The 26,320-nt window shown below is 47.2% G+C and overlaps 1 protein-coding gene across 1 annotated transcript; it reads right to left on the bottom strand.

The window, feature by feature from the left end:
• Positions 1-12,637: 12,637 nt before the first annotated feature.
• Positions 12,638-23,958, bottom strand: WNT16 (Wnt family member 16). Its single transcript, XM_074984107.1, is given in 4 exon segments — positions 12,638-13,493; positions 19,834-20,120; positions 23,288-23,523; positions 23,630-23,958. Coding segments are annotated over 4 exon segments (1,317 nt in total). The 3' UTR covers positions 12,638-13,028.
• Positions 23,959-26,320: the final 2,362 nt, after the last annotated feature.

The raw sequence follows: 26,320 nt of genomic DNA, 5'->3' as shown, positions 1-26,320 counted from the left end.
TCTGCAATGGGAGTGGGTGTGGGTGGCAGGGTGGAGGAAGACCACTGTCCAGGCTCCTCCTATTCCTGGGTGAGGTGTCATGGAAGCAGCCCCGCAGGGAGCCTGGGGCTACCAGGGAGCACAGCTAGCAATCTGGTTAGGAGTGGGGAGTCAGTAGGGAGGAGGGGCAACCAGACTCTAGCTGGAGCCTGTCATAAGCCATGGGCTTCCTTGTTAATATCATGGCTGCAGCCAACAGCCAGTGGAAGCAGCACAGTTTCTACACAGACCTTGCCTTTCCCAAGCTACACATAGAGCCCTGTGCCTCTTGTGGAGGTGCAGTTGTATCGGTGTAGTACGGTGCTTACATTGGCAGTACAAAGCTAGAGTGCACACACTGAGCAATCTAGGTCAACAAGCTGCCTAACATTAACAAAACTAGTATAAACCAAGTCTTAGTTTGCATACTAAGATGTCAACAACTACAATGGTATCTGCTGAATTTTGGTGGATATACAAGAAACAGGGTTTAGGTAATGGCAGAGGTTTGGGTTCTAATCTGTGTTTTGCACCAAGCAATGCAAGCTGCATATACATTTTTTAATACTAATATCACTTAGTCTTGAGGCAATGAGTGTTTCACAAGCTTGTGACAGTTCACACAGATGAAGGTAGGGAGCTGCTTGACTTTGTTGGAGTGATGAATAACCCCTCAGGTGACTCACAAAGCTGATATTTTAAACAATTTGGTGGTATTAAATGTACAGCTGCAGATTCTTCTTCGAGTGTCCCCGTGGGTGCTCCACATTAGGTGTCGGGCTCGCCCGGCGCCGCAGATCGGATCTTCCAAGCAGTTTCTGCCGGACCGCGCATGCGCCGGTGCGCGCCGCTCCCTTGCGTGCTCCTGGCCACGTGCGCGATCCGGTCCCCGCCAGTTCCTCTTAACCGCCGTCGGCTGCAGACGGAATCCGACTAGGCTACGGCCAAGTTAGCATATTCAATGGTTTTAACTGTTTTTCTTTAAAGTTTTCAAGTTCTTAGGCTACTGTTAAGTTAGCCAGTTGTTATTTTCAAAAAAAAAAAAAAAACAAGTGGGACGGCATTCAGTCCAGTCCTAGTAACAAGCGGAGCACCGGAGGCCAGGAGCCTAGGGCCATTAGCCCTCCTGCCGTGGCAGGCTATCGGAGAGGGGGAAAACAGCACAGAGAAGGTGCTAAGTACCCCATTAACAACTGAAAGACTCACCAACAATGTCCTATTCAGGATTCAAGGAATGTGAGTCTTGCCGAGAGGCAATGCCAGCGTCTGATGGGCACAGTCACTGCATAAGGTGCCTGGGGAAGTCCCATGTCACGCAGAAATGCTCCTTCTGTGCAAAATTAACAGCCAGAGCAAGGAAGGACAGGGAGATGCAGCTTGAAATGCTGCTCTTCGACAAGGCCCTCCAGCCAGACCTGCCGGAGCGGCCGCAGCAGGAGGGACCCTCCGGGGCCCATAAAAGGAAAGCCGCCTCCCTCACCCCATCAGTGCAAAAACGGAGGAAAGTATCCCCAGCCCGATCCCTGCCGGCAGCAACACCAAGCGGGACGGGAGGAGCGCACAGCCCCCAGCCGCAGCAACAGCTGATCGGCGGCGGCACGGAGAGCCACATGGAGGTGGTTCAGCGTCCAATAATCAAACAGCCACCCCGCACCGCAGGTAGGGCGGCGGCTAAACAAGCGCCAGTACCGGCAGCACCGCAAGCAGCGGCACCGACCCCGGGGAACCGGCGGTGCAGAGCACGCAGGCACGCAGCCTGCAGGCACCGGAGGACACCACCCGTGCAGCACCGCCCAAGAGCGTGCCGAGTACGGTGCGGATGGGGCCGAGATCCCCTACACGTCAGGGGGCGGAGCCACCCCCTCAAGGGAGGGGGAAGGCTGCACAGAAAACAAGGCACTGCAGCCCCTCTCCAGACAGGGCTGCAGAGTTGCTTTCTCTCAGCCCTCTGCTCATGCTGCAGACTCCAACTAGGAGGCAGGGGTCCCCCTAGCCTACCCGGAGCCCCCGTCTCCATTTTTACAACCAGCCTCGCCCTGGCTGGGACCACCTTCACCCTTCCTGGGGTTTGAGCTGCTGGAGTACTATCACAAATCGCTCTCTCCAGTGTCCCAGGTCTCTCGACGATCTCGCTTCCCCAGACGCGGGGGGTACGCACCAAGGGAGTGGTCTAGGTCACCTTCCCAAGAGCAGTGCCCATGCTGCCATGGTCGCCCCTATCATGCGGGGCATAGACACCACCGGCATTCTACCAGGGAAAGATCCCCACAGACGGTCCCGTATCCCCGAGGGCAATCGCGAACGGGGACAGAGACTCAAGTATCTCAGGGGGAACTGGTTATGGAACCCCGAGATTTTTCCCTTGCAAGGTTCCAGCGAGCAGATATACCATCACCAACAGGAACCGGAAGGGTCCAGAGAGGTGTACCCTAGTGGTTCCTCGCTCTCCTCCCTGGACGAGGCTCCAGCCCCGGGGGACATCCATCCTCCGGACGATCTCAAACAGTTCCAAGAGCTGTTTTAAGAGGGTGGCCTTCACGCAAGGCATCCAGACAGCAAAGGTGCAAGAGAAACACCATAAGCTCTTCAAAAATCTGAGACCTCTGGCCTCCTCCAAAATAGCAATACCGCTTGGTGATGCAGTCTTGGAGTCCGCCACTATGATACGGCAGACCCCTGCGACTATTCCACCTGTCCACAAGAGAGCGGATTAAAAAAAAAAAATACTTCGTGCCGGCGAAGGGCATGGAGTTCCTGTTCAGCCACACACAACCAAATTCCTTGGTGGTGGAGTCGTCGCAACACGGGGGAACAGACAAAGATGCCAAGAAGCTAGAGGTGTTCGGCAGAAAGGTCTACTCCTCCTGCACTCTACTGTTGCGAATGGCAAATTACGCAGTGCATCTAGCGAACCATAATTTCGACAACCACACTAGGTTAACCTCCCTCATGGACTCGCTTCCAGAGGGCAAGAAACTGGTGCTCAAGGCCATCGTGCAAGAAGGCTACGCGGCCTCGAGGACGGGAGTTCAGATCGCCCTGGAGGTTGCGGACACAGCAGCACGCTCCACAGCTACGGCAGTGGTGATGCAAAGGGAGTCCTGGCTCCAGACTTCGGGTATACCGAGGGACCTGCAGACAAAGACAGTCGATCTTCCCTTCGACTCGCAGAAGCTGTTTGCTGAATCAACTGACCCGGTCCTTCATTCCAGTAAAGATTCAAGAGCCACACTTAGGACCCTGGGGATTTACACCCCTCCATACAGAAAGAAAAAGTACTATCCTCAACAAAGACGGTACCAGTACCACCAACAGCGTCCCCAGTACCACAGGGGTTACGAGCAAGGGCGCCATCAACAGCACCAGCAGTACAGAACTCCCAGGCGACGTTCCCAACAGAGCCGTGCGTCCTCGGGGCAGGGCCAAAGGCCACAAGTTTGAGACACAGATCCAGGGCTGCGCCATCACTACCATCGCACAAGGTCATCCGAAGCGGTTATTCCACCATCGCCTCCGACCATTCTATAACCAGTGGCAAAGGATCACCACAGACAAATGGGTGCTGGAGATCATAGCCACGGGGTACGCCATCCCCTTCCAGTCGCTTCCACCGCCACGACCTCCACCCAGGCCCCACCTCCAGGAGGCCTCCCACGTAGCGAGGCTCAAGCAGGAGGTAGACCATCTCATGCTCATAGGGGCAGTGGAAAGAGTGCTGGAGCAACTGCAAGGGAGAGGGTTCTACTCGAGGTACTTGCTCACGGAGAACAAGACAGGAGGCTAGAGGCCCATCTTAGATCTTCGAGGCCTCAACCGGTACCTGCGCAAGCAACGCTTTCGGATGATCACAATCGCCTCCATCCTTACGGCACTAGACGATGGAGATTGGTTCGCAGCCCTCGACTTACAAGACGCGTATTTTCACATAACTATCCATCCGGCTCACCGACGATTCCTCCGGTTTCATGGTAGGCAAAGAACATTTTCAATAGAAGGTCCTACCGTTTGGCCTCTCCTCGGCCCCCAGAGTCTTCACCAAGACCTTGGCACTGGTGTCAGCCTACCTGCACAGACAGGGGGTATTTATATTCCGATATCTGGACGACTGCCTACTCAAAGGGGCCTCGAAGGAGGAGGTACTACGCATGATACGCATCACAGCAGGCACGTTCTCTTCGCTTGGCCTGGTTATCAATCTGACAAAATCAAAGATAGACCCCACACAGGACATAGAGTTCATAGGGGCACGCATAAATTCTATTACAGCGAAAGTGTATCTACCAGAGACTTGCTTTCGGGCCATCGGCTCCCTCATGCAAGTCATCACCTTCAGCCCTATGGTGCCGGTTCTGATGTGCTTACAGCTGCTGGGCCACATGGCAGCAGCGACGTTCGTAGTACAGAATGCCAGGTTACACATGCGCAGCATGCAGCACTGTCTGGTGAGTGTATACAAACCGGCAGCACACACCGTTCACAGGGTGGCGTCGCCCACAACAGAGGTGTGCAAATCCCTGCAATGGTGGGTAAACCCCAAGAACCTGCTAACAAGGGTACCCTTCCACCAACCACACATATTGGTTTTTCTTACTACAGGTGCCTCCCTCATAGGGTGGGGAGCACACATGGGCGAAGAGGTGACGCAAGGGCTGTGGTCCTCCCCGGAGCAGTCACTGCACATAAATATACTGGAGCTCAGAGCAGTGTTCAACGCCTGCAGACACTTTTGAGACCATATACAAGGCAAAGTAGTCGGGATCAGTACAGACAATATCTCCACCATGTTTTATATAAATCGGCAAGGAGGAGCTCGGTCCCATGCCTTATGTGCGGAAGCAGTCCGGTTGTGGAACTGCTGCATCGCCAACAATATAACCTTGAAAGCCTCGTACTTACCAGGCGCTCACAATGTGAAGGCAGACCAGCTGAGCAGGCGTTTCGCACTCATGCACGAGTGGCAGATCCGTCCTGATCTGCTGCGACCGATTTTTCACGCATGGGGTTTTTCCCCAGATAGACCTGTTTGCTACTCAACACAACAAGAAGTGCCCACGATTCTGCTCCAGGGCAGGACTGGGACAGGGGTCCCTGGGGGACGCATTCGCGATCTCCTGGAGGGGCCCCCTGCTTTACACTTTCCCTCCCACAGTGCTCATCCACAAAGTGTTGCAGAGAGCCAAGAGGGAAGGAGCCTGAATGATCCTGATAGTCCCAACATGGGATCGACAGCAATGGTTCCCTCTACTCCTGCGCATGTCGGACCGGCCACCGATGCCCCTTCCGGTGGCGCCGGATCTGCTCACGCAAGCCCAGGGGTCCATAGTGCATCCGCACCCCCAAGGCCTGCGACTACAAGCGTGGTTAATCCATGGCTCAGCTCCCTAGAGAGCACATGTACGGAGGAAGTGCAGCAAGTCCTAGAAAGTAGCAGGAGGACTTCCACCAGGAAGACCTACAAGCAGTAATGGACTAGCTTCACGGCATGGTGTTCTACCAAACAGCTAGCCCCCCTTTCGGTGCCTATACCTGTGATATTAGAGTATTTACTGGACCTCAAGAGAGGAGGACTCTCACTATCCTCGTTAAAGGTCCACCTTGCCGCCATTTCGGCGTTCAGACACGAAGAGGAAGGGCACACGGTGTTCGCCCATCCCATGGTTACAAGGTTCCTCAAAGGGTTGGTAAACCTACACCCACCTCGGAAACTGCTTCCACCTTCGTGGAACTTGGACCTGGTGCTTAATGCGAAAACGGGACCACCGTTCGAGCCTTTGGCCACGGTTTCCCTCCGCCTCCTTACGATAAAGACGACCTTTCTTCTCGCAATCACGTCAGCTCGCAGGGTGAGTGAGCTTGCGGCAGTTATGGCAACGCCACCCTGCACTGTTTTTTCCAAGGAGGCGGTAACCATACGGCTGCATCCAGCCTTTGTTCCTAAAGTTTCTTCTGAGTTTCATATTAACGAACCTATCGTTTTACCCTCGTTTTATCCAAAGCCTCATAACTCTAACAAAGAGGCGCGCCTACACCTCCTGGATGTGAGGAGGGCGCTAGCTTTCTATATAGACAGGACCAAGTCCTTCCGGAAAACGGATAGACTCCTAGTCTCTATCGCTCCCAAATCAAAAGAGAATGTCTCTCTTCACAGAGAATCTCGAAGCACATCGTATCTTGCATAAATATGTGCTACGAACTCAAAAAGACTCCTTTACTGGCCACACCCAGAGCTCATTCCACTAGGGCGGTGGCGGCATCAACAGCCTTTTTCAAGGGTGTTGCACTAAAAGACATTTGCAGAGCAGCGAGCTGGTCATCCTATGACACTTTCGCCAAACATTACGCCCTTCACAGGGTATTCCAAGAGGATACCCATCTCTCGACAGCGGTCCTCTCAGGGACAAGCTGCATATAATCCGATTACCCACCTCCTATCTTGGGTTACTGCTGGGTAGTCACCTAATGTGGAGCACCCACGGGGACACTCGAAGAAGAAAGAAAGGTTACTCACCGTAGTAATGGTGGTTCTTCGAGATGTGTCCCCGTGGGTGCTCCACTACCCGCCCATCCTCCCCGCTCCGGATCTCTGTTTAGTGTTTTGCAGGAGCATCTGAGGCAGTTGGCCAAGGAACTGGCGGGGACCGGATCGCGCACGTGGCCAGGAGTGCGCAAGGGACCGGCGCGCACCGGCTCATGCGCGGTCCGGCAGAAACTGTTTGGAAGATCTGATCTGCGGTGCCGGGTGAGCCCGACACCTAATGTGGAGCACCGACGGGGACACATCTCGAAGAACCACCGTTACTACGGTGAATAACCTTTCTTTTTCCCGTGCAAAGGAAAGATAGTAAGAATAGGAAGAGATCAATATGACTCCAACAGGAGCTCTTTAATTATTTGAAAACCAAAGAACAATCCTACAAAAAGTAGAAATTCAGAGTACAAAAACATAATGTAAGTATTGTAAAGACAAAAGGAGAAAAGCTGAGGCACAAAATGAGTTAACACCCAGAAAGGGACATGGAGGAATAAGAAAATGGTCCTCAAATTCTTTACAAGCAAGATGATGGAAATGGTGTGTCTTTTACTTAGTGTGGGAAAGAAACTAATAATTGATAACATCAAGCAGGCTGTAGTAAAATGTGTGTTTTTGCTTAATTTTTTATTAAAAAGCCAATGGTGACTAGATCCTCAATAACAATAAAGGTGAAGGAATACAAGCTAAACTATGGAAAGAGCAGATGAAATATTTAGATGTATTCAAATGTGCAGACCCTGTTGAAGTTCATCTTAGGTACCATTAGAACAATTGGCAAGGGTATTTGAGAACTCCTGGAGGACAGGTGAGGTCCCAGAAGATATGAATGGCTAACAGAGCACAGGAGGACAAACAGGAACTACAGAATTATAGACCAGCCTAATTTTGATGATTGGAAAAATACTGGACCAAATTATTAATCTGTTGGTAAGCACCTTGAGAATAAGAGGGTTATAAAGAATAGCCAGCATAGCTAAACCAACCTTATTTTTTATTTATTTTTTTTGGTGGGGGGAGGTACAGATGCTTTTTGGTTTTTATTAAGCCTTTTGTTAGTCTCACATGACATTCTAATAATCTGATTAGAGAAACATGGCCTATATGAAACATAAGATGGGTTGAAAAACCATACTCCAGAGTGATATTTGGTTTGCTGTAAACTGGAAATAGGTAAATACATTGTCAGAGAAGACTCTCAGAGGATGGCTGGTTTAGCCTAACCAAAAGAAGGCTGAGAGGAAGCTAAATTGCTTTCTGTACAGACATCAGAGGTTCGGTACCAGGTAGAGAGAGAAGTTAAGCACTAATGTACAAGAACAAATGTATATAACTGCCCGACAATTTTATCGTAAGAGCGTAACAGCCTGGTTTCTGTCTTCTGACAGTGGCCAAAACCAGGTGCCTCAGAGGGATTAAACAGACCAAGCATGAAATTAGGTTGTTTCAAGCCATCAGAGGAGTCTAGTTCTAGAACAGCCTTCCAGTGGAGGGCTAAAAACCCTACCTGGCTTCCAGACTGAACATAAGCGTATGCAGAGGGTCGTATGATGAGACTGGCTATATGCCATTGAAGGAAATCTGCCAAAGCTAGCTGCAGGTATCTCACAGGTCAGCAATGGGACACTAGATGAGGAGGGCTCTGCGTTTCACAGAGAATTATTTCTCAGGTGTTTGGCTGGTGACTCTTGGCCACATGCTCAGCATCTGACATATATTTGGGGGTCAGGAAGAAGTTTTCTGGTGACAGATTGGCAGACCATCTGAAGGTTTTTCCTGTTCCTCTGCAGCATGGAATACAGGTCACTTGGAGGTTTATGTTAGTGTAAATGATGGAGTCTGTAACAAAGTCTTCAAGAAATTCAGAGTGTCAGGCTGGGTTTATTACAGGAGTAGGTGGTGAGGTTCTGTGGCCTGAAATATTCTGGAAGTCAGACTAGATCAGTGGCCACCTACCTATTTTAATGTAGCTTGCACTCCTTCCAAGTGGAAGTGCAGCCGTGGTGTCTGTGAGGGGGCACCCCTAGGAAAGGGCTAGCTCAGTGGTTTGAGTGTTGGCCTATTAAACCCCAGGTGGTGAGTTGAATCCTTGAGGAGGACATTTAGGGATCTGGGACAAATAGACTAAAAAAGGGATGGTGCTGGTTCTGTAGAGAGGGCAGGGGATGACCTTCCAAGGTCCATTCCAGCTCTATAAGATGTGTATCTCCATATACTTGTGTTGGGTGCTGAGCCCCAGGTGTAGGGCTAGTAGCTAGATCCTAAAGCTCAGGTATGAGGCCAGGAGCAGAGCCCTAGGAGAGGGGCTAACTGGAAGTCAGAGCTAGGGTCAGGAATGGAGCTGAGTGATGCTTCCTCTCTGGGGAGGTTGGTTCAAGCCCCATCCAGCAGCTGTTCTTATAAGGTCACTGGAATAGCTCCAGTAGGTTGTTTAAGTAAGTCTTATTGAGTAGGGCCCTGTCATAAAATTACAGCTGGCCTGCCAATGTGGGCTGGTTTCTCACTTACTAGCACACCAAAGGGTAATGTACATAAGTGGTCCCTAGAGAATGGGGCACACTTCTGTGCTTGTGAGTGAAGGATTAGCTGAGGACCGTGTAAATCTCATCCTCCATGGCTCATTATGTCAGCTTCCTTTAACAATGAAAACATTAGCTGCTATGGTTGCAAAATGAACAAAACAGAACTAAAGGAAGCAAATGTGACTGATGTTAACAGCTGCAAGTATTTGCTAGGGTTACCATATTTGACCTTCCAGAAAAGGACACTCCTGAAAGGGAGTGTATCTGCTTCAGGATCTCCCACGTCACATTGTATTAATTTACTCTGTGTACTAGAACACATTTATACAACATGAGATGGTAGATGCTGGTGCAGCTACACTCCCTCTCATGGGCATCTTTTTGGTACAGTAACCTTGGCGAGCCTGAAACTATAATGCTGAGGTCTGAGCTGTCACTGAGTTCGGTGGTAGCTAACCCAGGTGCCAGTGATGATATTTTGTAAGTTGCAACTATTTTGCTGTTCTTCAAAGGGTGAAAGAAAGACTAAGTATCCGCTTAGGAAGAGCTGTGCGAGCATTTCCCGAAGTGAGGCATGAAGTGGGTGGGTAAGAGGACAGAGACAATGAAAAAGGCCTACCCATGTTAACGTCTCAAGCACATTAAAGGAGTGTTTGGCTAGTTTCAATTTCCCAAAGTGCTGCTCAGCCTCATCTAATCCAACCACAGATCCACCTTTGATCACAAAGCAGTCTTTTGGCATGCCTAGTTTCTTGTCCAGCTTATGATACTTGGGCTGATTCTGCACTCGTCCCCCACCCTACCCCCTAGAGGTGCAATGGTAATGAGGCTATTTGAAGCAGGCTAAGGGCAGCTGCACAAATTTCAAAGTGCAGACTTAGAGTTGCAGATTAGATGGGGGGCAGCTTTGAAATAAGCACTTCACTTTGACATTCCCTTACTCCAATCTAGTTTTGTGCTTTTCCCACCTGGCTGTTCAACAGCCTGGCATTCTACTGGGTTTGGAAAAAATATTTACATGAGTTCCTTGACTCCTTCTTCAGTTGCCAAAAAAATGAAAGGTAAGGACCTGTCTTCCCAGAGATGTTCAGGGACGACTTCTAGCCTCCTCCCTGGCTGCTAGCTCACAGCACCTTCTTCCTATCAGAGCTCACTCATTCCTCTAGGGCATCACACCAAAGTTTCTGAAACTAGCAGGGCAGCCAGTTGCAGCACAGTACACAGTGCATCTTTTGGTTCAGCAATCCTGCAGAGGTCTGACATGCGGCAGCAGCAGTTCAGCCTACCCTTGCTCCCCACAGTGGCAGGAACCATTATCAGCCCAATGAAATTGATCTCTTGGAGCCCTACACTATTATGATTAAACTGAGCAGGTGAAATTCCCTTTTGAGCAGAGGGTCACCACCACACATCTAAGACATGTCTGTCACGTGCTGACCCTCAGAACAGATGTAGGCCTTGTGCTGACTTTGCCTCAGTGCTGAATTTTACCCAAATGGAATCTTCAAGTGGAAATCAGTAAATGGAGTCTGCTTCTTTACAAAACTGCAGATGCCCCTCATAACAGAAAACAGAAGAACAAATCCAGCTATCATCTGCAAGCAAAACAACATGAAAATAAATGGAAGTGTTCATCTTCTTCAAACAAGTGAGAGTAAAGGCTAAGATTTCCAAGCTTGGCTAAGGGATTTTGATACCAAATTAATTGAGAAAATTAAAATTCATGAGAATTAGGGACCCCAGCCCTTCAAATAACTTTGGAGTTCTCAACAAAACATGTTCTGTGCTAGTTTGTTGTTAAGAAATTCATTTGATAGGATTCTCAAGGTGAAATCCTAGGCTCACTGATGTTAAGAGTTTTGTCATTGACTCCAACAGGGGCAGCATTTCACTCTGTGCGTAAGTTGTAAAACAAAGTTAAGAGGAAAATGAGGATGTGGAGAATAAAATTTAATTGATCACTAGAAAAATTAAATTCTCAATAGTGTGCCATAGTTGGTGTATTTTAGCTTTAACATCTAAAGGTGCCCTGCTGATAAGTAATTTATTCAATAACTTAAATACATATTTTTCCCTTTACATGAACAAGCAAAAGTCAATTAAAAGCTATTACAACAGTAACAGATCTAACCAGCAAATGTCAAACACTGTAATCTTATGTTAGTTCAGGGAACTTTACAGGCATGTCTTCAAAGCCTTTCCTATAATTTGCATAATTTAAACATTTACAAAATATAAAAACTTATCAAAAATATGTCTTTGTATATTTCAGCAACCAAAACCCTTTCACACAATGCTTTTAAAGCACTATTTAACACAAAAGTACATAAAAACAAGAAACACCAGACCTTTTATATACTACAAAAGACACCTCTGCCAGCAAACACTGCATTTTCAGCAGTGGAGCTCTGGAACCACATTGCTTTCAGTAGCATGCAGGAAGAAGTTATGCATGGGTAGAGTCTAATTTCTGAATGACTCTCATCCTTCCATAGGTGTAAACAAGTGAGCAAGGAAAAATAATAGTTTAATAGCATGAGCCAATCAAATACACTGTGCATTTGATCTTGTTTTAAAAGCAATGCTGGTTGGGAAGTGACCTACTGAAACGTTATAGTTACTGAATCTGCAAAGATTTTCATGGTGGATAGGTCAATCAAGGGTCAGTTGTCAGGCTGGTCAGTGATGCAAACCCATGTTCCATAATGTCTGACCAAAAGTGGCCAGGACTGGATGATCATCCAATAAATTGCCCTGTTCTTTTCATTCCCTCTGAAGCACCTGACAACATCCACTGTCACAAGACATGACACTGGGCTAAGGAGATCATTGGTCTGACCCAGTATGGCCATATGTATGTTCTTAAAGACAGGTGGGAAAAGTTTTGTTCCCAACATTTATTTCGTTTTCTGATAAGCTTCTTCTTAGAATCATAGAACACTAGAACTGGAAGGAACCTCTTGCAGGAGCCTGCAAATGATGTGGCTGAGGATTAAGAGAACCAGAACTAAGCTGCCCCCATCAGAGCAGCTGATCAGGGTGACTCATGATCCAACAGTACGGTAAAATGAGGGCACTTGGGCTAAAGGTAGTCAGCTGCCACGGACATATATGAGGCCTGTCAGAACTGGCTGCAGCAGTCTGTTTCCTCCAGCTACCAGGACCTACTTCTGCCCTCCACAACTCCCCTTCCCCCCCTCCCCCACCACTTTCAGTTGTTCAAGCATATTTGAGTGATGGTCTTGTGAAAATGCAAAAAATGGCTATGCACACTATGTGCATTCTCCAGAATGAACTCCAGCACCAATGGCCTCACCGTGCCCCATTTCCACCACAAACATCCTCTCCTTTCTGGTACTCCACTCACACGATTGAACACCGACCCATTCACACTGCGCCATACAGTGGCTAATCAAACATTGCGAAGTTCAACCATGGGGCTTTGCACCCTTCTTTTTTTCCAACAATATTCAGGAAGAAACCCTGCATGGGTAATGCTAGTCCCTGAATGGTTCCCATTATTACACAGATGGGAGTGAGAACTGCAACACCCCTCTCATAGGTTCAGTTTCCTTTCAGCCTCCACCCACTAAAAGCCAAAACTACTTCTTGACTTTTTTCCATTGTATTTATTGACAACTTTAAGGCAATTCTGGATCATCGTGTTATCGCTGTTACTGGTCAAAAATTAAATAGCCATAGTAACTCTGGTGTTATAGGTTTTTTTCAACCATATCGGCTATCCGCCTGGGCTCCTCAGAAGATAGAGGACCAGTAAAAAAGGCCCCGTCATTTTGTGCAAGTTACTATTTGTCTCGAATTGCTCCTTCAGTTAGAAACCAGACATTTTGCGTTCTGGGAGCTCTGTTACCGAGCCCAAGTCTCTGGTTATTCCAACACAGGAGGAGAGAGTCCTGTTCATCAGGAAGGAGGTGCTTTCTTTTCTGAAGCAGATTCTCTCACTTGCAGGTATGAACATCAGTCATACTCTCACACTTCCTGCAACGTACGTAACAGCACCAGACAAATTTACATTCGCATCTCTCCACATGCCTGACCACGTGAGTGTTGTAACCACGGCCACAGCAGAGGAGGTTGCAACCATCTGGGCCCTCTGAAGTGCGGTTGCATTCCCTTCCCTGTGTCCCAGGAATGCCCAGATTGCGATCCTCCACACAGTAGTTGGGTGACTTGTTTATGTAGACAAGATCCTCCTTGCTGATTGGTATTTTCCGTTGTGTTTTTTCTTTCCTGCGTAGCTTTTTCTTCAGTCTGTCTGATACCTGTATACTGTTTTCATATTTATCCTTTAAATACTGACCAATCTTTTCAAACGAAGACATAGTTTTCCAACACGTTTTCACAGCACAGGACCCAGAAACTCCATGACAACGACAATCCACTGACAGCAGCTTTGCTACAGCCTGCAAAACAAATCAAGACCAATATTCAGACTTCAATTTCAATATATTCCCTTATTCATTAAAAATACTGCTCATGTGCTGGTAGTTCAAGGATCTCCAAGCAATTTACTGATAAGGAAACAATGCACACAAGCAAGACATTTTTAGTGCTTGCTCCCTCTGGGTGGCTAGTTTTAGACATGCACAGGGCCTGAGTTTTTAAGAGGTGCTAAGTGCCTGTAACTCATCTTAGCACGACAAAATAGGTTGTCAGTTTTTCAGTAGTAATAATGGAAATTAATATTTATTCCTGCTTTTTTCATTCTGAAGGATTCAAAAATTTCCCCAAACCACACACACTTAAGCGCCCGCCTCATTGCTGACATGCAGTCACTGCTTCAGTGGAACATGGCAATGATATTGTTCACGGTTCAGGAATGAGAGTGGATTTATGGTAACCAAGGACATTCTCAGCCAGGATATTTGGTTCAGTTCCAAGTGGCTGTCACACAGGCAGAATCGAGCTCTATTGTAGATACGAAGAACAGGTATTAAATTAGTTTTGCTATTAACACTTTTGTTTTCACTGCTGAATGTAATGGTTTCCTCTTCAGTCTCACATGGCTGGTCGTTGACAGAAATCTATTGGTACGTAAGACTCTCAGTATTTTAAACTTTTTCCAGAGCTATCACATACACAAACGTAGCAGAAAGATGAAGTATCTTAAAGCCTTATTATTTTAAAACCTCTCCACTATTAACACTCCATGTGGATACACCAATAACTAGTGTGTAAGAGTCCATACTACAGCTGTCTGCAGTCTATCTAACTTGTCCCTGCCCTTTACCCCCACAAATATATACATCATACTGCAGTGTCCAATACATCATGTGGCAAACAGGACTCCACAGTGTGGCGAAATGGAGCACCCTTTGTCTGTGCGCCCCCCCCATCCCCCCCCTTGGTGGGACAAGCAGGTGGCAGCAGCAGCTCCAGCTCAGTGTGGCTGCCACATGTCCATCCATGGCCCACAGCAGCTAGCGCTGCTCTGGCCCCAGCACCAGCTGCAGGGCCCAGTGTCTTTCCCACCATGCGGCCTGAGCAACACGCGCATCTCCAGCCACGGGGCCCAGCATGGCTTGCATGTCCTGGTGGTTCCAGAGTGGTGGCAACAGCAGCTCTGGTGAGTCAGTGGGAGTTATGAGGGTACGGGGGAGGGGATGTGTACTTGGCTGGGGGGAGGGGTGCTGGTTCTCCAGGGTTGCAGGGGCTGTGGCAATCCTGAAATTCCTGTTGGACACAACTACATTATAAACTCTTTCATATCCAACCTTCTATTATCCAAGAATCTCAAATAACTGGCATTTTAACCATAAGTAAATTTTAGTTACATTTGCAGTCAGTGCAGTATAAAGTAAATACAGCAAATACAGTACACGTTTACAGTGTACAATACTACTTGTGTTGGTAAATGAAGTACTCTGTATACATTTTTGTTTCTTAATATCTGATCTTGTTTTTTTTTAGTCTTATGCATTGCTAGGTATAACTCTCTATTACCCAGAGCATTTGAATATCTGGCAACCTCCCAGGCCCAGGGCTGCCGGATATGAAAGAGTTTACTGTAATCCCTAACCAATGTATTGAAGTAATGATTTTGAAGCACCTATGACTGGAAAGTGTTAAAAGAACCATTTTTAAGATGTAAGAGTGGTGCTGCACACTGCTATTTAAACCTTCTGTACAGTAGACCCCAAACTTACACAGAGGTTATGTTCTTGCACAACCCCCATGTAAGTCAAATTTCCTGTTAGGAGGGGAGCCAGGAAACTGACCAGAGCAGCATTGCTAGTCAGTTTCCCCGCTCCTGTGAGAAACACTAGTCAGTTTTCTGGCTCTCCTGAGTGGCAGGCAGCCCAGAGCCAGGTGCCAGCTCCCCACCACCCTAAGACACGTTAAACTGAGATATGTACACTCAAGTTGTGCATATATCTGGGTTCTACTGTACAGCAAAGACGACACATTTTAAGCTATTGGTGCAGAATGACTAATGGGCATTTACTCTGATTCATATAAGCTCAGTGTCAAGGGGACCTTTGATAACGCCAGTGCAGTAAAGTCTGGTGAAGATCTTAGGAGAATTCTACACCACAACATACAGTTGCATGTAAACTACACAGTAAATTCTTCAGCAGTCAGAGGAAAACAAAACTCCTGCCCTCATTTTACTAAAATCCCTCCTAAACACCCACTTCTTCCATGAGGCCCCTGGGTACCCAGATTCATCACATACCTTCCCCACTCTTTGCATTTATAAGGGAAGGAAAGAAGGGTGTGCGAGAGTGAAATACCAATTTAATACCTTGGTCTTGGTTTTGCAACGAATCTTACTTCATACAGCTTCTAGGCCCTGCTCCTGCAGACTGATCAGTACCACTGGAGCCCTGGCCTTAGCAGAGTCCCAGTGACATCAGGGGCACTACTCCAGATTGAAAGGGTGTCAGGCTGCAAACTTCAGAGGGCTGAAGACTGTCCTTATTCATATTTTCTGGCACCAACCCTGCCCCCCCCACAGTTTAACAAAGGAGTAGTTACAATACGGGGCAGGGGAAGTGATAGGTCCCAGCCTTAAGGCTTAATGTTGTGGTAAATTTGGAAGAAAAAATGAGTGCATTTCTAACAGAGTGGTTGAAGCTTTGCAGCCTGCCCCAGGATGTACCAGGTTCCACTGAATTCAGTGAGAGTTCAGCTCTTTCAGGCCATTGCCAGATTGAGCCCAGAGTGATACTGAGGGCTGCACTGGCACCATGCCTGGATCTTCAAGGTCACACCTGTACAACTCTACAAACATTTAAAAATACATGTGACCACATCTGCTTGGACTTGTACCTTCCATGGTGCACGAACAGAAACCTCCTGTTGCTCAAGGTTGCTAGTAAGTCTAACAACTGAGGCATTCACAGAGCCATTGAAGAGGAATAGCAGCCACGTGCCTTGACTTGTTAGAACCTTTAGTCAAGGTAAACTGAGCAGAGTGAACGGGGAAGAGATGCAGACAACATTTCAAGGCCCCGTGGACCACAACTGGAGTTGGAGGCTCCTGCATATGTCTGGATAGGCAGCAGATAGTAGTGACACCCACACTGCTCCTCTGCAGGAGCAGGGCTAGGACCAGGCAACCCCAATTTACAATACTCTTCCAGTAGCACTCTGATCCACCACTGCAATTACAGCAGATACTCGTGTTCTCTTCCTCACTACTCATTTATACAGTCATGATCCTGTGTTTGTCTTCAGAACTGGTTGATAAGGAAGTGGCTGGGTAGGCACAGCTTTGATTACGACTTCACTGTGCTGAAGGCACAGAAGCCAGGCTCTGCAGGAAGAGGGCTTTTGTTACAATATAAATATTAGAGCTAACAAAAAGTGACAGAGAAAAAACAAACTATACAGAGACTAAGCAGCAAACCTGTTTCACAAAGAGACATCATTTCAAACCCGTCCTAGTTACCATTATTAGATGTGTGAATGCAGCATACCCAAGCAGCTTGAATTCACTGGCATGTTTGTGTGGTGCTACCACAATCACCACACACAAGCTTCACTTGCCACACTTGAACAGGCCATTGAAGTTAGTGGGGCTATTCTCAGGTGTAAAACTAAGCGTGTGTGTTGGGGATTGGGATTACATAGCTGAAACAAGGCAACAGAATTATACAAGCCTCATTCTCACCTCTAGTCTGCTCTAGGAGTATTTCTAATCACTTCTCAAGCTGCGGGACGCACTCTCCTTATTAAAGTGCGGCTCTGCTCTAAAAGGTGGTGGCAAGGTTAGCATTGGGAGGCTGTAGTTATAGTCTGACTTCTACAACAGATTGGCATGAAACAAACTTCTATAGGTGAAGCCAAACATGGGAGCGTAACGGTAGGCATCTAAATGAAAGCAGGCCAGATTGTGTGTATTGTGTAAACACTCCAGTATTTCTGTATGTTGTAAGCGTATTGCAAGAACAATTTTGTTCTGTACCACCACAGCTGAAAACTTATGGGCACTGACACATGCACTGCTGTGCTTTTATGGGTGTTTGGTGTGTGTGTGAGGTGAATTTAATGTTTGTGAAAGGTGCTATGCTGATGGCTGAATCCTCTGTTTAGGGCACGCTCTCCAGTCTATAAGTATTAACCCCATTTGAAGCAATGACCGAGTAAAGTACTTCAGTCCACACCCACACAATCCTTTTGGTCAGTGCCATTACCAAGAATGCCAGCAGAAACTGTGATAGTTTTGGCGATAGCTCCCTGGACTTTGATAAAACCATCACTTCATTTCACAGAGAACACCCTTTTCCCTCACCAGTCAGCAGGCATGCTGCCATCTTTATTCACACAAAGTGGTACCTTACTCTGCAAACAGTCCATTGACTTCAACAGAACTCTCTGGGCCTAACTACGCCACAGACACATAGGTACTGCTTACTACACTGATGGAAGTGGTCAAGACAGGGCTACCTTAACCTAACTATGATATGGAGAATGAAAATTTTTCACAGCCTTGAGCAATGTATCTGCATCTATCTAATTTATAGGCATACACAGAGCTTAGGAGGAGTGAGGCAAGTGCCCAACCACTGCAGATTGTGATCCCAAATCCTGATTCCCTCTCTGAAGTCAATGGGAATTTTGCAACTGATTTCAAAGCTTGTTCCAACTTCCCTGAGAGCAGTGGTTCACAAACAACGTTTCAGCAGAACACCGGTGTTCCACAAGCAATGGCAAAGTGTTCCAGCACTGAAATTGAGTAATGGTGGGCTCCTCCCCATTCTCAGGGAAAAAAAATAAAATGTCGGATGGAATTTTCTCTATTTTGCAGTTTTCTTGAAATGAGTGTACAGTAACCAATTTTTCTTTACAGTGCTACTTGTTAACAGGCAACAAGCACCTACTTTGTTAAGTCATTGCTTGTATCTGTTAATAGACTGTGACGGGGTTCACAATCCATTTAACAGCATAACAGCTGACTTCAGTAGGAAAGACATGGAGCAGTATATTGATCTCATGCATAATGGGGATTTAAAGTTGGAATTTCCCAGTGACAAATTTTGGGTAAAAGTACAACATAAGTTCCCAGGTATTGCTAAGCAAGCACTTCTGAAAATCCTACTACCTATCTTTATGAAACCAGATTTTCCAGGTATATTGCCATGAAAACAAAGTACAGAAATAAACTGGATGCGGAGAGTGAACTGCAGATTCAGTTGTCACATATTACACCTTATATCAAGCATCTCTGTTCATCCCATCAGGCTCATACATCACATTCAATTTATTACGCAAGTATGCTGATTATTTTTACGTTTTATCTGTTGTTCCTGCTATATTTGTTTTCTTGTTGAGTTGTGTTTACCATAGAATAATTTAATATTATTATGAAATATTTTCCATTAGTAATGTTCCTCATAGTTAGTATGATGTTGTATAAAAGATAAAATGTTCCACAGAGAGCACCATGATGTCCAATGTTCAACAACCGGAAAAAGTTTGGGAACTGCTGCCTTAGAGTCATGGGCGTTCAGCTTCTATCAAGAAAAAAGCGTACATATACTCTGTTTGAAAATGCTTATTCACAGGTCTATATAACAACATGTGAAGTACTGAGCGGGTTTTTTTAAAAAAAGGACTACAGGTTGAACCTTTCTAATCCAGCATGATTTTAGTTAGCCAGATGACCACTTTTTATGGGTGTGGCCACGTGTCCTGTGGTTCCATAAAGTTTGTTTACAGCCATCAGCCCTGGCTGTTATTTAACTGCAATTTACTTCAAATGTCTTCTAAAAGCCCAGTAAGCTGTGAAAGTGTTGGTAATATGCTCAATAACATTAGTCTCCCATGACTGGACAAATCTTTCCTCTGGCACCATTCAGGTCTCCATGGCGCTAGATGAGAGAAAGGTTCAACCTGTAACACCTAAGAAACCCAATGTTCAGTCTGTCAACTCACCCAATATCAGAAGGTTTTAAAAAACACACCAAAACCCACAACCCAGAAAGGAAATGAAGTTGCAATTATTCTCCTGAGAAGGGTATGTTTAAATTTTACTAAAGGACAGGTACACCCACTCTAGCTTCTGACTGAATGTTATTTTAATAGTTAAATAAAAATCCTTTCAGTGAGTTAAGGACAGATGACAGCCTAGATTTTTAGCATAAGTTCTGAATTCCTTTGCTTTGGAGATTTTAGACCAACTCTTGCCATGGGTTCAATTCTTACTTGCAACCAGGATCAAGCCTCATTACATTAATGACACTTTGGGCAGTTACACTTAATGAGCATTTGCTTACATTTTTAACTTCTAATTCATACCTGTCTTCCAGCCTCGTTATTGTGCAGGTTCACTGAGATCAATCCATTCCCATCTTTTCCAGATATGTTCTTAACAGGACTGTCTAAGAACTTTCTGCTAAACCACATTCCATAATGGATGTCATCAGAGCAGCCACCCCAGTGCCAGCCTTCAGTGGTCGAGCCACCATTTTGCAGGTTTGTATCACAGGAGCACTCAGTCACATTTCCTGCACTGCATGATCGAGTCACCGAATGGACCAGGCCTGCTGCCATCACTGCATATATAAAGGCTGTTTCCTTGGTGCCTAAAAAGAACGCAGGGAAGATTTTAGAAATTAACCACACCTGTCTGCTATTAATTCTCACAAAATGAACTTTGGAAGTTAATCCCCAATAATTAATATTCAAGAGGAATATTGGAAGAGCTTGACAGTCATTATTTACAAGTTCCCCTGATATTTGGGGTCAGCGTGCCTGATGCATGAGTTACACTAGGTAACAGAATTGAGACTCCAGCCTAGCCAGGCTTCACAAATGCATGAGGCCTGCTCATGTACATTTGATTTTTCAGGATGTTCTTTTCATTATGCTATATTCAGAGTGGGTCACCTTTGTTCACCACTTTCAGAAGTAGATTTGAGGAGTTTTGCCACAGAAAACATTGACCAAATTTCAAAACCACAATTTCAGTAGAAAAAACTTCCAGCCAGCCCTGCTGCTTTCCACCACTAATACCAATTCAAATAAGTAGAAAAGAGTTCAGATCACAGGGTGACTCAGAGCTCTCTGCAGCTCTGCAAACTCCCATGGTCCTAGTGCTGCCTTTGTATAGGGCCAGACACTACCCTACACCAGTTTAACCACCTCAGAGCTATTCAAATTTACAAAGGGTGCAACAATCACAAGAAGCTGAAATCAGCCAGGGACAAGAGTCACATAAGGGCATTTCAGCCAGATGCCGCTTTCTCTGGTACGCTGGAATTAATACAGTGAGAGGCAGAAAGCCCCTATGCTATCTTTATGTGACAAATGGATCATCCTTGACTGGTGTGACTCTTCCCATATTAAGTCAGATTTAGGACCAAATTCTTCTGGAGGTGAGGCATGAAGTGAGTGTCCCAGGGAATCTGGCCTGGTATCTTTCAAGGCTAAGGTTAGCACACAATTAAGCATATCTAAAATGTCCTGCCATCAGCTGAACAATGGATTATTTTTCTCCACTTTTATAAACAAGAATATTTATAACAAGTTAATCCATGATGCTACCTGAAAAAACCTCAAGAGTATTTTTATGGCATCAAATATTTTTTTCCTTTAAGACACACCAATAGGACTATTCATGCTAGTAAAGACACTTGTGTACCAGGGTCTGTCTCTAAGTTTGAGCCCCAACTGATCTCCACAGGACTACTCAAAGGAATAAAGTTATTTGCATGGGATAACTGCAGGGATGGTCTTCTCAGAATGTATATAATTTGTACTTATTGTTGTGGTTTTTCTCTTAACTTTTGTATCATAGCATCTAGCAAACATTACATGGAAACAAGACACAAATCTCAAACTACAGAATAAGGACCCAATTATGCACTTTTCTTACAGGTAAGTAGCAAGGAATTGGATACATACCCTGCAAACGCTGACATGGGTGAGTAACACTTCTGTACTTACTGGAGTGGGAACATTCATGTGAGTAAAATAAAGCCTGGAGCACAAACATGAGCAATGACATCACTCATGGGTACGTTTGTGGGATCGATGCCTTAGATTATAACTTATTTATGGTATACAAACCCATAAACATTTGGCATAAAGTAACTGTATTCAAAGAGAATGTGCACTATTGAAACATATTTAAAAATAATTGCATTTCTTAAGTTAGGTCCAGACTCTAGGACAGATTCCTAGTCAGCAAGGCTTCAGAAGGGCACAGAGTTTCTTGCAGGATCGATGCTCTTGGATTTACAAATTTATTCCTACTTTAAGACTTGATTCAGCCAATTCCCAGTGACTACTTACAAGCTTAAAGCTGACATGTGCTGAACTGAAATTTATATAATATTAATGAACTATGTTTAAAATCCTGAGACTATAGCACAAACAAGCAAAACACAAGAACCATTCAAAGAATTAGTATTTGATTTTTTTCTTATTTACAACGTACAGGTACATTTCTACATTGTTACTTTAGACATTGTGTGTATTTTAAGGAGAACAAACAATTTTGCACAATGAATTTCATCACTGCCAAACAAAGGATTACAACTTTACAACCATTTATCTCAGAATATTAGTATTTAAAACACCACTGTCATGCAGCTATAGCAGATCAAAATTAAACAGTTAAAATCAGCTCTGACAGTTTTGGAAACTTAGGCTTAGGTCTTGCCTACACTGCAGATTTTGGCCATCCATCCCCTAGTCACCTGCTGCCCCCAGCCCAGACATAGTACACTAATATAAATTGTGATTTGCACTGGTGCAGTTGATCCTTGCTTGAAATCAGGGTACACCACACTGGTGCGTGTTAGGGCTCATGGTGTCTTTGTCGGACTATGCTGGATTTCAGAGGTTTTTAAGTCCTGGCTTGAGATATTCCTGGCTGGGATGATTTAGTTGGGGTTGATCCTGCTTTGGGCAAGAGGCTGGACTCCATGACCTCCTGAGGTCCGTTCCAGCCCTAGGATTCTATTCTAGCTTTCACTTGGGGTCGACCCTGCACCAATCAATAAGGAGTTTCTCCACTGACTTGGGCAGCTGCAAGATCAGGCCTTGGGTGGCTAGCTAGCTACAGCTGGGTGAGAGGAAGGCAAATCTCCAGTGTCGGCTAGAAGAGCGGAGGGCAGTGCTAAAAGAAATGAATCATGTACCCAATTCTGCCTTCTCTTGCACTGTCCTCAGCCACGTGTAATTCCACGTACATGAAGGGAGTTGCACACATGTAAACGGGGCGTTGTGAAAAGTTTCATTCCCTGTTTTTCCCCGACATACAACCGCCCACGTGCCAGCCCCCTGCTGGAGGCGGCCGCCTGCCAAGCCGACCTGAAGAGCCGGATCAAAGCAGCCGCGCTCTGCGGACAGGGGACAAGCTGCTGCCACTGCCCGGCCTTTGCCAGGACGGAGGCGATGTTTAGCTCGTCCGCAGAGCGGCGAAAAGCGAAGTGTCTTGCGATCAGCCGGTGGGAAGGGCACCCAGGGCGGGGCGCTGGGCACGGGCGGCCCCCGGGGTCCCCCGGCCAGCCCCGTGCCCTGCTCCCGCGACTGCAGCCGAGCCTTTGCCGGGCCCTCTTCCCAGCCTCTGGCTCGTCCCGCCCGGCCCCCCTTGCGGGAGGGCAGGAGCAGCCGCGCGCCCGCTGCGCGGCAATCGGCAAGGCTGCGCCGCTCGGCGGCCGCTGAACCCGCACCAAGACGCCCGGGCTGGCAGGCACCAGCGCTCGCTGCAACCTCTGCCCCGCCCCGCCCCGCCCGGACTCACCGCTGCTCAGCTCGGCGCCGAAGACGGAGGCGGCGGCGCCGTGGGGCCGGAGGAGGCAGTTCCACCGCTCGTGCCTGAACTGGCGGCGGCACTCCTGGATGCCCAGCCGCGCGCCCTCGCGGACGCTGGGCAGCAGGTGGGGCTTCCTCTTGCACAGCTCCTTCTGGCGGCCGCTCAGCGGCAGCCCGGCGCAGCCCAGCTTCTCCGGGCCCCCGAAGGAGGCGATGCCCAGCCACCTGCGGAAGCAGCCCGGGAGTGAGAGCCAGGCAGCCCGAGCCTCTCGCCCGCAGCCACAACCCCCGGCCCCCACCGCCAGCCCCTTGCCGCTCTCCTCCGACTTACATCCAGTCCCCGTGGGCGCAGCAGGGCCACAGCGCCAGCAGCAGCGCTGCCCAGCGCATGTACCGGCGAGGCGAGCCCCAGGCAGCCGTCCCCATGGCCTGCGCATGGAGGCGGCCCGCGCAGCCCGGCTCGGGCAGTGACAAGTCGCGGCCACTTCCCCCGAGCCTGCCCCTTCCTCTGCCGCGGGCCCGGAGAGCGCAGAGTTGGGCGCCGAGCGCAGCTTAGGCGCGAGCAGGTTCCTCTCTAGCTGCTCCGGGCCCCGCCTTCTCGGCCGCGCCCGGCCGCTCATAGGCCCGCGGCCGCTCATGAATATTAGCGAGTGCGCCCATTGGTCCGCGGAGCTCGCGGGGCAGGGGGTTCTCGAGGGCTCACCCGCCAGGGGGCGCCCCAGCGCTGGGCACCCGCTCTGCAAAGGACTCGGCGGGAGCCCGTGGGAGGTGAGCGCCCCCAGCTCGGCTCCGGGGCAGCAACGTGGGCGGGAGCAAAGGGGCCGGGCTGCGCTACAGGTGTTCCCGGAGCGCCCGGCTCCTTAGGCTGAAGGCGTTTTCCTTCCTCTGCGCGACTGGTTCGCGAGGCTGATCACTAAATCATAGAATCCCTTAGGGGGGCGTCTAGTCCGGGCCCCACAAACCGGATGGGAGAGTGCAATGCCAGGAGATTGGGGTGAAGTTAGGTGGCTGACAAAGGAGACGCTTACCCACACCCTGTATTGTAAATCAGAAAGGTGGGGCAAGGTAGGGGAGACAAACGCTGCAGGTCCCTGTCTGCTTTGGCCCCATGACCCTATCAGAAGTGGCCTAAATGTCTCTGTGAATGTTGGGAGTCAGGGAAGGCAGGGGGTCCTTCTGCACTGCCCCCATCTTCAGCAGCAATTCCACTGTGGAGACGGTGCCTGCGGGCAGGGGCAATGCATGGATCCCACTGGCCTCCACCTGAGGAGCTGCAAGGAGGTGCTAGCTGCTTCTGGCCCTGTGGGGAGTCCTAATGAGCTCTAGGGCTGCGTATATCCAAAGGGCTCTATTAGTGATGCACTTGTAGAATTGGAAGAGGTCAGCTAGTTCATCATCATCGCATCATGTTGCTCCCTAGATAGGTGAACTTCTCTATGTTCTCTAATTCAGTCCCATCTACACTGATCTTCCTTCCTATCTGCTTATCTCCAAATACCATTGTTCTTTGTTTTATCGATGTTCATAATCAATCCATACTGCTTCCCTTCCTTGGTTAGCACCTGTATTGTTTTCGCTAGCTTCTTCTCATCTTCCTCAATTGGTTATTGTTAGTAAAGTATGGATCCTTGAATAAAATGCAAAGTAGTAGCTGTAAATTAATATTAATATATGTGAGGTGCACTTGAACAAAATGCAAAGATATATGGGAGCTCATACCACAAGCTAAACATGAATGTACTGTTGTTGAAAGAAAACAAAAGAAAAAAGAAAGCAAACATCATTCTGGAATGTATTAACAGGAGTGTTGTAAGCAAAACACAAGAAGTTATTTGTGTATTCTACTCTGTGATGATTAGGTCTCAACTGAATTACTGTGTCCTGTTCTGAAGGTCATGTTTCAGGAAAGATATGGGCAGATAGGGGAGAGTCCACAGAAGGGCAACAAAAATGATTAAAGGTCTAGAAAACATGACCAATGAGAAACGATTGAAAGAATTGGGTTTGTATAGTCTGGAAAACAGAAGACGGAGGGGACATAGCAACAACTTTCAAGTACATAAAAGGTTGTTACAAGAAGGAGGAAAACAAATTATTCCCCTTAACCTCTGATGATAACAAAAGCAATGGGCTTAAATTGCAGCAAAGGAGGTTTAGGGTCTGCCATGCCAGCCACTGATGAAGTCACAGCTCATGGAAAGTCGTGGAATCTGTGGCTTACTTGGAGTATTGTGTCAAGTTCTAGGCACCACAGTTCAAGAAAGATGTGGAAAAAATTGGAGAGGGTCCAGAAAAGAGCAACAAAAATGATTAAAAGTTTAGAAAGCATGACCTGTGAGGGAAGACTGAAAGAACTGGGTGTGTTTAGTTTGGAAAAGTGAAAAGTACCTAAAAGGGCATTACAAGGAGGAAGGAGAAAATTTGTTCTTCTCTGATATGATAAGAAGCAATGGGATGAAATTGCAACAAGGGAGATTTAGGTTGGACATTAGGAAAAACTCTGGAAGAAATTGCCTAGGGAGATTGCAGAATCTCCATCACTGGAGATATTTAACAGCAGGTTAGATAATCTTTCAGGAATGATCTCTAGAAGGTGCTTGGTCTTGCTGTGAGGACAGGAGACTTGACTTGATGACCCCTTGAGGTCCCTTCCCATTCTAATATTCTATGATTCTATGACATACTGACAGCCTTACTAATGGAATACCAGAGTGCAGCATGCAAGTGGATTGTAGTGTTGCTAAACATAACTTCCTTGGAAGACTTACTAGAAGAGATGCCATCATCTTCTGAAAAGTAGTTTGTGGTTAATTGGCCCTCTACGGTTAGAGATACTGCCCAAACTTAAAATATTTGCATACCCCTTTTGGGACTTTAGCCTTATCGGCTTACCCCCTCTCCCAGTGCCATCCAAGAGCTTATCTCCTGATTTTTAGAAATTTATTTTCTGACACGTACCCCTTGAAATCCTTATGCATACCACACTTTGGGAAACCTGTACTAGCCGAAGGGTCAAGCAGAG

This window comes from Carettochelys insculpta, chromosome 1, assembly GCF_033958435.1.
Source record: "Carettochelys insculpta isolate YL-2023 chromosome 1, ASM3395843v1, whole genome shotgun sequence".
Taxonomy (NCBI): domain Eukaryota; kingdom Metazoa; phylum Chordata; order Testudines; family Carettochelyidae; genus Carettochelys; species Carettochelys insculpta.
Note: the sequence above shows the minus strand (reverse complement) of the source record. Positions and strands in the feature narration are given on the sequence as shown.